The 11,008-nt window shown below is 54.1% G+C and overlaps 1 protein-coding gene across 1 annotated transcript in view; it reads left to right on the forward strand.

Annotated features, from left to right (window-relative positions):
* Window positions 1–7,091, forward strand: part of PLPP2 (phospholipid phosphatase 2) — an 8,035-nt gene extending 944 nt beyond the window's left edge. The window contains 6 exon segments of the mRNA XM_024740124.1: window positions 2,112–2,263; window positions 2,446–2,720; window positions 5,960–6,017; window positions 6,251–6,427; window positions 6,680–6,758; window positions 6,761–7,091. Of these exon segments, the coding sequence (XP_024595892.1) occupies window positions 2,112–2,263; window positions 2,446–2,720; window positions 5,960–6,017; window positions 6,251–6,427; window positions 6,680–6,758; window positions 6,761–7,002 (983 nt within the window). The 3' untranslated portion in view covers window positions 7,003–7,091.
* The last annotated feature ends 3,917 nt before the right edge of the window (window positions 7,092–11,008 follow it).

Genomic DNA, 11,008 nt, shown 5'->3' on the forward strand with positions numbered 1-11,008 from the left:
TGCCCTGACTACAGGCAGAGGCCAGGCTCTCCTCGCATGTCCTAGAAGAGACCCTTTTGGGATGCGCCAGGTGGCAACTGGAGGTCCCCGGGGGGCGTCTGCCAACCCTGGGCATCGTTTCCTGAGCACTTATTTATTTAAACATTTGTGTGGCACTGACTGTATGTCAGGCACTAAGCAGCCTGCAAATAATTAAACCTTTTTCTCCAATCAACCTATAAGGGAGTGCTGTTATGCTCCCCAGTTTCCACCCAGAGATGTTCAGGTGCCCGCTGGAGGTCACACAGCAGTGGGGGAGGGGGGTTGGGTGCAGCTGCCATGTGCCAGGTGCTGGGGGCCTGGGCAGAGCCAGCTCCCAGTCTAGAAGCTTCAGGACACAAAACAGTTCAGTCTTGGATGGTGACAAGGGCCCTGGGGAAAACACCAGGGGTTGACACCAGGGCAGGGAGGCTCTGGTGGTGTCTGCTGTGGGTACATCTGAGCTGGTGCGGCCCAGGCAGAGGGAGGCTCCATTCCTGTGCTCTGGGCTCTGTGCCCTGAATCCCGGGAGAGCCCAGCTCCAGTTCTGATTGGGGGTGCCCGAATCTCCAGCGGGGAGGGCTGGGGCTTGGGGACAGGAGTTGGGGGGCTGACTCGATGCCCGGGCCCCCATGGGAGCCCCTGCTCTGCTCAGGCCGTGGGCTTTCTCGGCCTCTTCTCCTAGGCCTCCACCCTGGCCAGAGAGGTCTTTTGGAAACATTCTCCCTCCCTCTGCTGCAACCCTCCTGAGGCCCCCGCCCCTGCCGCAGAGCCCCTTTCCCCAGTGCTCTGCTCTCCAGGCTCAGGCCCATCTCCGGCCTTGGCACTGGCCACCCCTCTGGGGGATGTTTTTTCCCAGGTCTCCCCTGTACTTCTTCCTTTAAGGCACCTTCCCTGTGTGGCCTCCGCGACACCCTCCTGAAGGCCGCAGCCACCTCCCCGATCCCGGTCATCGTGTGCGTATTATTTTTATTCCCAGTTGCTCTCAGCTGCATGAGGCAGATATCCGTGTTCTTCACCGAGTCTTTCCCTACATCAGCACCATCACACGGTGGTCCCGGAGGCCCTTGAATTTGGCCTTTGGAAGGAGGAGTTGGCCCTGCCCTCCCCCTGCTCTGGTTGTCAGGCCCCAGCAGAGCCACACCCTTTTCCACGTGTCACCTGCCCTGCCAAGGCCAAAGGGCACCCTGCCTGGGTTTGTCTCTGTGCACCCACCCTGGGGAGCAGGGAGCCCTGTGCCCCAGCCGCCCTTGGTCGCCCTTGGCTGGCGGGGCCTCTGGATTCCGGGGCTGCGGCCGCGCCAGGCAGGGCCCGGTCATGACTTGTGGCTCCTGAAAGCACCTTTGGATTGAGCTCCCGGGGCCTGGGCCGGGCCTGTCGGGTCACCATGTGGCCGGTTCAGGGACAACACGTGGATGAGGTGTGTTCCTTATCTCTCTGGCCGGCCCTGGAACAAGGAGCAGAGTGTCCTCCTTTTAACAGATGCCTGTTAAACACTGGCCTTGGCCAGGCCCCGGCAGGCTCCAGGGACTCAGCCTTGACCACGACAGGTGCGGCCCCCACCCCCACCCCGACCCCAGGTGCTCACAGAGCGCTGTGTGTAGCCGGGAGAACCATTCGAGTATCACACGGTGATTGCACAGTTGCTCACAGGCAAGGACCATGAAGAACGGAAGTTTCCTGCCGTGAGAGGGCTCCCAGGAGCACGGAAGGGAGTTCGAGATGTTCTGGGCCACGAGAAGGATGTGAGCAGAGGCCCTGGTGGCTGCCTGCTGGCTTCGTGCAAAGGGCAGAGAGGAGGCTGGAGGGAAGCGAGGCGGGGAGAGGGTGGGCGACGCTGGGGGGGGTGGACACCGGGTCTGGGCAGGACGTTCGTGTTTATCTGATGGTGACGGGGAACCATGAGGGGGTTTAATGGGGCAGTGACCTCCCATTTGCTGTGAGAAAAGCTCCTCCTAGCTCTCGGGAGGGCTCGGAGACCCGGAGGGAGGCTGAGGCAGGCGTCCAAGCGCTCGGTGCCGGCGCAGGCTCGTCCGTGTGGTCCTGGGGCTCAGAGAACCTCGTGGCTACCGGCCTCCTCTCCCCAACCCCAGCCTCTCTGCCTTCCGCCATCCTGACGCTCGTGAACGCCCCGTACAAGCGAGGATTCTACTGCGGAGATGACTCCATCCGGTACCCCTACCGTCCAGACACCATCACCCATGGGCTCATGGCCGGGGTCATCATCACCACCACCATCATACTTGTAAGGCAGGAGGGGCGTGGAGGGCGGAGGGCTGGGGCGTTAGCAGGTCGAGTCCTGCCCGGGGTGGTGTCTGCGGGGGAGAGGGCCCCCTTGGAGTTCCCAGCCCCCCAGTGACCGTAGGGAGGCCGCGCACCCTGACCCCTTTCTTCAGCGGCCCTGAAGTCCCCGGCTGTTCCCCGCAGGTGTCGGCCGGGGAGGCCTACCTGGTGTACACAGACCGCCTCTACTCCCGCTCCGACTTCAACAACTACCTGGCCGCCCTCTACAAGGTGTTGGGGGCGTTCCTGTTCGGGGCTGCAGTGAGCCAGTCGCTGACAGACCTGGCCAAGTACATGACCGGCCGGCTGCGGCCCAACTTCCTGGCCGTGTGTGACCCTGACTGGAGCCGCGTCAACTGCTCCGTGTACGTGCAGGTGGAGGTGTGCAGGGGAAAGCCTGCTGACGTCACCGAGTCCAGGTAGGTGCTGCGGGGGGCCCGGGCCGCAGACACCCCACCTGGGGAGGAGAGTGGGGGCTGGAGAAGGGCCCTCGGGAGCTGGATATTGAGGGATGAGTTGTCAGGTATAGAAGGTACAGGGGCTCCACGCTGGGCAGAGAACAGGCAGGAGCAAGGCCTGCAGGTGCCCGTGGGCCTGTGTCCTGCAGGTGGGGAGGTGAGGTGGCGCCAGGCGTGTCGGGCCCTGGAGCAGACCAGGAGGTTTCAGGAGGAGTGACCCACCTCCCCTAAATTTCAGGCCCCATCCTCACGCTGCTGCTCTGTCCTCTCACCCTCTACTGGTAAACTTTTCATTTAATTGATGTCCTTATTTTCCTTCTTTAAAAATTAGATAAAAATTCACAAAGTATAAAATTCACCAATTTAACCATCTTAAGCTTCTGTCCGCTTTTGCCTCCTGTATTTTGGGCTCTGTTGTTAGGTGCTTATATCTTTGTAATTGTTATTTTTATACCTTCTTAATGGATGGATCCTTTTCTCGCTATATAATGCTCTTTGTCTTGTTGTTTGTTTTGTGTATATTGTTATCTTTTTTGTTCGTGTTTCAATTTCTCCATTACTGCCTTTTCTATTAATAGGTATTTACTCTGCCAAAAATTTGCAGCTATATAGTTCCACACCCCCCCGCCCGCTTACGAGGTTATTGTCACAGATTATATCTTTATACATTGTGTGCTCATCAACATAGATTTATAACTACCGTTTTACGTGGTTTTTAGAAAATTGAGCTCTATTTGCCATATAACGTTATGTTAGTTTCAGGTGTCCAACATAATGATGAGATGTTTGCATTTATTGTGGAATGATCCAGTAAGTTTAGTTATGTGCAGTTGTTTTTTCTTTTTTTAATCACGTAGGGAAAAGCAGGACTATAAACCAAAATACATTAACACTGCTGTTTTTGTTCTGTATTTACTTTTACTGGTGACTTTTACGGGTCTTTTTGTGGATTTGAGTTACTGTCTAGTACCCTTCATTCCTCCATGAAAGACTCCCTTTAGTATTTCTTGTAGAGCTTGTAGGTGTATGAGCTATGAATTTTCTTGGTTCTTGTTGGTCTGGGAATGTCTAAATTTCCCCTTTATTTTTACAGGATCATTTTGCCAGATGTAGAATTCGTGATTCACAGGGTTTTTTTTTTCCTTTCAGTACTTTTGAGTATGTCATCCTTCTGGCCTCCATGGTTTCTGATAAGAAATGAGCTGCTAATCTTACCGAGGATTCCTCGTACACAATGAATGCCTTCTCTTGCTGTTTTCAAGATTTTCTCCTTGACTGTCTTTCGGTGGCCTGATTATACTGTGTCTCTTTGTGGCTCTCTTTGAGTTTATCCTCTTTGAAGTTCATTGGGCTTTTTGGATATGTAGATTGATGTTTTTCATTTGCTGAAAATATTCTTCAAGTATTCTTCCTGCTGCTTTCTCTCTTCTCCTTTTGAGACTCTTATATGTATATACGTTGGTACATTTGATGGTGTCCCACAAGGCTCTGCGGTTCATTCATTTTTCTTCATTCTTTTTTTTTTTGTTGCTGTTCCTTGGACCAAAAGTCTCGATTGACCTATCTCCATGTTCACACACGCTTCTGCCTGCTCAGATCTGCTTTTGAGCCCGTCGGGTGATTTATTTCAGATACTGTAGTTTTGAACTCCACAATTTCTATTTGTTTCCTTTTTATAACTTCTGTTTCTTTTTGGTATTCTCTATTAGGTGAGACATCATTCTCACAGTCCCTTTAGCTCTCTGAACATATTTTAAATGGCAGACTAAAAGTCTTTATCTAGTGAGTCTAACATCTGGGCTTCTTCAGGGACAGCTTCTAGTAACAGATTTTTTTTTCCCTAGGTACTTCCCGCATTTTTTCATGCATGCCTTATAATTTTGTTGTTGTTTTCGAAAACTGGGCATTTTAAATGTTATAATGTAGCAACTCTGGAAATCAGGTTCTACTCTCCCCAGGGCTTGTTTTTGCCGTCTGTTGTAGTTGTTGGTTGTTTGCTTAGTGAGTGTTGTGAACTAACTTTGTAGAGTTGGAGTGGCCGTGAAGTTCGGCTGTTAGCTGAGGGATCAGCTAACGATTGGACAGATAGGTCCTTAAATACCTGGAACCGGGGGGAAAAAAATTCCATTTTACAGACGGGCTTTGTGTGCTATGTTGGGGCATGTCAGCTGACAACTCTGCCTTAACCTTTACTTACTTCTTGCTCAGTCAACCAGAGATGAGAGCTTAGGGCCTTCTCAGGTCTTTCCTGAGCCCTGAGGCCCAGCCCTGGCCTCTGGAATCCCAGCCCTTATTCTCCAGAGCTTCTCATTCCCTGGCCTTTCCTCCCAAGCTTTTTGGTGAGTCTGTTTGCTGCAACTGCTATCCGTTGCCCCAGGCAGTGGTGACCATTATATTTGCTGTAAATATTTACGACCAGTGATCCAGGGAGCCATCAGACAGGACCGAACTATCTCAGTTCTTTGTAAGTGAGCTCTGTTCTTCCTCCACGGCCACCACCAATCTGATTCTTACCGTTGTTGTCAGTTTTTTAGTTGCTTTTATGGGGTGGGGGGATGGACCTTTGGAGTCTCTTAATCTGCCATCTTTTCTCTTGTTCGTTGATGTCCTTTGTTAAAACTTGAAATTATATAAAAAGAAAATGTGGGGCTTCCCTGGTGGCGCAGTGGTTGAGAGTCCGCCTGCCGATGCAGGGGACACGGGTTCGTGCCCCGGTCCGCAAAGATCCCACGTGCTGCGGAGCGGCTGGGCCCGTGAGCCATGGCCGCTGAGCCTGTGCTCCGCAACCTGTGCTCCGCAACGGGAGAGGCCACAGCAGTGAGAGGCCGGCGTACTGCAAAAAAAAAAAAAAAGAAAAAAGAAAACATGAGCCTTGTATCAGCGACCACAGGTGGAAAATAGTCTTGAAAAGAAACACAGTGAAAGTGAAGCTGCTGGCTGGACACAGTTGTCTGCCCTCAGTTCTGAGTTCAGGGCCTGCAGCGTCTTTGTGGTGAGGCCTTAAAGACCGTGAGACCCGATCGCATTGTCAGAGAAATGGAAAGGGAAGAACTTATGGTGTCCAATGGTGGCCGTGTTTCTACCTGAAATCTTCCCAGACTCTGGGAGGCATGGCAGGATGGGACCGGGGCCGGGGGTGTTTGAAGGCAGAGGTGCTGAGTGTGGGCCCTCCTGAAACCTGCCGTACTCTCCTTTCTCAGATTATCCTTCTACTCTGGACACTCCTCGTTTGGAATGTACTGCATGATGTTCTTGGCGGTGAGTTTGTTTCTCTGTGACTCGCTTGTTGTGGAGTGGTGGCCTAGGCCCTTCCCTGGGCCTCAGTAAAGCGGGGTGGGTGGAGGTGGTGATGGATGGGCTCTGGCTTGTTGATAAAAACTGGAGGCCCTGGGCCCACAGGTTCCAGGCTCCTGGCCTCAGTGTCACCGTCTGTGCGTCCGGCGGGGGTGGGCGGGCAGGCTCCCATGCTGACGGCTGCTCTTGGCCCCCAGCTCTACGTGCAGGCCCGGCTGTGCTGGAAGGGGGCACGGCTGCTGCGGCCCACCGTGCAGTTTTTCCTGGTGGCCTTTGCCCTTTACGTGGGCTACACCCGTGTATCTGACCACAAACACCACTGGAGTGATGTTCTCGTTGGCCTCCTGCAGGGGGCGCTGGTGGCTGGCCTCACTGTGAGCTCCCGGGCCCCGACCCCCTGCCCTGACCAGAGATCCCCCTCTGGGGCCCTGCTGCCCTCTCTCTGCCTCTCCAGGACCCTAGCCCTCTCCTCCCATCTTTCCCCTAAGATCCCCCCCTCTGCTGTCCTCACTGACCCCGCCACGGTGCCCCTTAGCTCCTGGGCTCTTCTGCCCCTCCCTGCCCTGTGCTGCCCCATCCCGTCCTGCCCCCGCCCAGTCAGCTCCTGCCTTCCTCTCCTCTGCTAGGTCCGCTACGTCTCCGACTTCTTCAAAGCCCGGCCCCCGCGGCACTGCCTGGAGGATGAAGAGGTAGAACGGGCACCCAGCCATCACTGACACTGGCCCTGGGCGAGGCTGGCTGCAGCCTCTGCGGGTCCCCTCCTGCTGGGGCTCGGGCTGTGGGCAGCGAGCGTGTCCATGGTCCTGGCAGGTCCCTAAGCCGGGATGGCTGGATCCTGGCGTGGGTTCCACTAACTCCACCTCCATGCACTGGGCTAGGGGGTACCTGGGGCAGCCCTAGCGTGTGGAGGGGGACTCTTCCTCAGAATCCCTGTCTTTTGTTGGATTAGGGAAGGGACTGAGAGATCCCAGTGGATGCCGGTTTTGTAAAATGTGACGTCTATGTGGATTTTTAGTAAAATAGGGCGTTTGCTTGACAGATGTTATCAGCACCTCTTCCTTATGGCCGTTCTGAGGACTCTGTTCCTACAGCAGAGGGGGGAGACCCTCTCTGGTTGGGGGCTCAGCTGAGCGAACCAGCCATGCCTGCGTTGCTGCTCTGGTCACGTGGGCAGGAGGGGTGCAGGAGAAAGGCCGACTGCCCGTTCCACTCTCTGTGGTGCTAAGGTTGGGGGTCAGGTGGACCTGCACAAGCAATCGGGGTGTCACCCTGCAGAGAGAGCCCTGAACGAAAGACACCTGCCGTTGTTTGGCCCGTGGGGCCGGGGAGGCTAGCAGAGACCCGAGTCCACGTCGCGTGGAGAGGTGTATTTACAGCTCTTCCCTCCTCCCAGTAAGGAGGCCTCTGCCGGGGGTCCCTGTGCAGGCCCCCAAATGTAAGGGCTTGGGAAGAAGTTCAGATGTGGTTAAGACCATGGCCACAGGAGCCTGGGTCCTCATCAGCACCCCAGAGACTGACTGTGTGCAGGGCTGTGCTCAGGTCCGCTGGGAGGGCAGCTCCCGTGGGCTCTGCCAGGTGGAGCCTTGCAGTGGCTGGTGTTGAGTTTGAAAGATCACACGTGGGGTTTGGGCCTGGAGTGGGCTCCTTGTGCCCTTTTCTGCTGGGGGATATACCACCCCAGCCCCGGCCCAGGCCTCAGAGTCCCTCCCCTTCGAATGACCGGGACCTCTGCCCTCGGATCGTCCCGTCTCAGTAGTGCCCACCTGCGTCTGTCCACTCCCTGTGTCCCTGGAGGACTCACTGAAGCTGAAACTCCCCCAGTCCTGACCCCTTCCCTCTGGTCACATGGACCCCTGTGCACATGGGGCTTCAGAAACGGGCCCCCATGACTTCTGCCCTGGAATGGGAACCGCTCACTCACCATCCACAAAAGTGAATGTCAGGCAAGCGGCATAGATCAGGCCATAAACAAACCTTAAAGAGGGAAAATAGGTTCAAAACCTTAGCGTGGGGAAGACTTTTGTAACTGGGAAAAATAGAGAACGGGAGGTAGAGGGAAGCTGGGGCCCAGGCCGAGGCGGGGGGGGTCAAGCGGTGGAACAGACGATGGGGGATAGACTCCATGTGCCAGGAAGGTGTCCAAGGTGACTGAAGCTTCTGGACCTGATCACTGATGGGCCGGGGTCCCTGAAACTTGCAGAACACACAGAGCTTACCTGCTCAACCAGAGCGTAAGTAGGAAGTTTAATCTTTCGTCAAATATCTGGGCAAAATGGGTGATTTAGTTTTAAGAGTCTGTTTTTGTTTTACCTGCGCCCAGAACCTGTCTTATTCTGTATCCGTTTCAGGGTGTTCCCGTCTGGTCTTAGCAGTGCCTGGGGGCCGAGATGCAGCCTAGCAGCCTGCACTGGAGGCCAAGATGGAGAAGATGAAGATCTTCACGGCCACCGTGGCCTTGCCCTCAGCCTGTGGTAGACGGGGAGGGAGGTGGCACACACACTGCACGTCAGCAGGACGCTGAAGGTCAGGAACTTGGCTTCCTTGAAGGTACTGGGCAGGTTCCGGGCCAGGAAAGCCCTGGTGAAGCTCCCCAGGGCTAGGAGCCCAGGTTTCCCAGGGCACAGTAGAAGACAGGGACCAAGCCCCCGGTTGCAGGCGAGGGGGACACATCTAGGCTTGGAGTGCGTGTCTGTGTCAGTGAAGAGAGGAGAGGTTCCCAGGCAGATTCCACAGAGAGTCGGGTGGATTGGGGAGTGGATGAGAAAGGTGAAGTCGGGTGCCCCTGACACCAAGCAACTTTCCTCCCAGGAGCAGTGATCCTGAAAGTCAAGACCACACAGAGGGTTTTGGCCCAAACAGTGGAAACAGCGCAGTAAACACCGTGCCAGATGTGGTTGCTGGAGGGCGCAGGTGGCTGTGCTGGGACGGCCGATGAGGGGTGAGCAGCACAGAAAGCCTGGGCACAGGAAGATTAGGAGGACGCAGCTGAGGGTCTCGCTCTTGGCCTTGACTGTGGGCGAGTCTCGGGCTTAACGAAGACCCCAAGGACCACAGCTGTGAGAGCAGCGGAGGAGAGAGCCGCCCCCAAAGGGTCCTCAGAAGCTGAGCAGGTCACAGCCGTTGGGGGGTGGGCAGCGTTCTCTCTTACTGTTTGAGTATAGGATGCTGTACACACTGGTTTGCATCTGACAAGAAGAGCAGAGATGCAGTGTTTCAGGTGCAGTAATTCTTACGAATCCAAGCATCAGTGTGTGGTCACATTGGAAGTTAGGACATACTGATAACACCCAGGCAGCGCTGTAAGGAAACTTTCATGCGTAATTTGAGGTTTACGGTCCTTATGGTTCTATGGCGAGAATAGTCTTTTCTCTTTACATGGAGGGGGGTGGGGGTGGTGTTTCTTTAGTTGATTCTCATGGGAAACTCCTAGGTTCTTGGCCAGGTAAATACCATTTCTCATGGCGTGTTCTCGACGCTCAACATTCCGTCTACCTTCTGATGGCGGGTTGAGAACCCCTCCTAACTGAGTATCGAACCATATGCAGGAATTTCTGTGCAGCGCGGTGCTGTGGTTCTGTGGGAAGTCATCCTTGCTTTTCCACAGGTGAGATTTTGTAAGGGCTGTGACTGACAATATTTCACAGTACAAAAATGGGATGAAGATGTGGCAAAACGTAGTAATTATGAAGTCTGCCTGTTTGTGTATAGGAATCCATTATGTCACTCTCTTTACTGTATTTTGAAAACTTTTACAGTAATTCAAAACAGGAAAGCTCTGCCTAAGTAAATCTTCCTAAGCTGAAAAATAATGCATTCATTCCTCATTCACCAAATAAATCCCTGTTTAAGTTGGAACAACGTAAAATCCTAATGGAAAAACTTTGTAACGTTGGTTACTGTAGCGGTTTCTGCTCATGGGTTCCCAGCAGCAGTGGAGGTCATGACGTTCATGTCTGTCTGACCGACCACAAACAGGCCATTGGTAGGGACTTTGTGGAGGGTCACCCCCTGAGGCTGTGTGGTTTGGGGATCCTTCCTGGAGGCTTCGCAGCCTCAAGCCTGCTAGACTAGCCCCTCCAGTACCGTCAGCCGTCGAGCACCTCTTATGGGGGGTGCGGGGGGTGCGGTTCTACTGCAATTTTTAAAACCTGTGCTTTTCCTTCAGCCTCTCTTAGCATATTTTCAGCAGCTGGACAGCTCCTAGGTCTCCTGTCGGCCTGCTGACTTCCCGTATCTGATGTAAACATGCCCCAGAATTTTTCTGTTGGCCTCATTTTCATCAGTGTGATTTTTTGGGATCCAAGTAGCCCAGTTTATACAATCGAGAGCTACATTTTTGGGTGAACCTAGGGCACTAAGTAACAATTTCCAACTGGAAAAAGGCTGGAATCACTTGACAACAGGCATCCACCCTGCAAGGGTGCCCAGATCTCCCCTGTGCATGTCTTTCCTTGGGCCCCAAAGAGAATGCTCACCTCTCACATCATCACACACCAACAGCCCCGCCCGGGTCCAGCCACGGTGCCGCAGCAGCCACAGCACGCCTGAGGCCAGAGGAACACTCCCGGAGGCCACCTGACTCAGACCTGGTGACTGACCCTTGACACTCAGCAGAAGGTCACGGGGACCTTCAGTGACCTGAATGGGAAGGAGAAAAGCATGGTCAGTTTCTTCTCCAAGGGAACCATCAAGAGAGAATACCTCTGTGGTACTCATTTGAATCCTATTCATTTTCACCTGCCATGGAAAGTGATCTAGATATTAAACAACGTTACTTTCAGTAAGTGCAGCTGCAAGGGTTTCTTCGTACCACGTTTTCTTTTCTTTATGTTTCTGGCCACACCGCACGACTTGCAGGGTTTTAGTTCCCTGAGCAGCGACTGAACCCGGGTCCTGGCAGTGAAAGCACCAGGTCCTGACCACTAGACCACCAGGAAACTCCCCATATTTTATTT

Source organism: Neophocaena asiaeorientalis, unplaced genomic scaffold, assembly GCF_003031525.2.
Source record: "Neophocaena asiaeorientalis asiaeorientalis breed wild unplaced genomic scaffold, Neophocaena_asiaeorientalis_V1.1 scaffold469, whole genome shotgun sequence".
Lineage (NCBI taxonomy): Eukaryota > Metazoa > Chordata > Mammalia > Artiodactyla > Phocoenidae > Neophocaena > Neophocaena asiaeorientalis.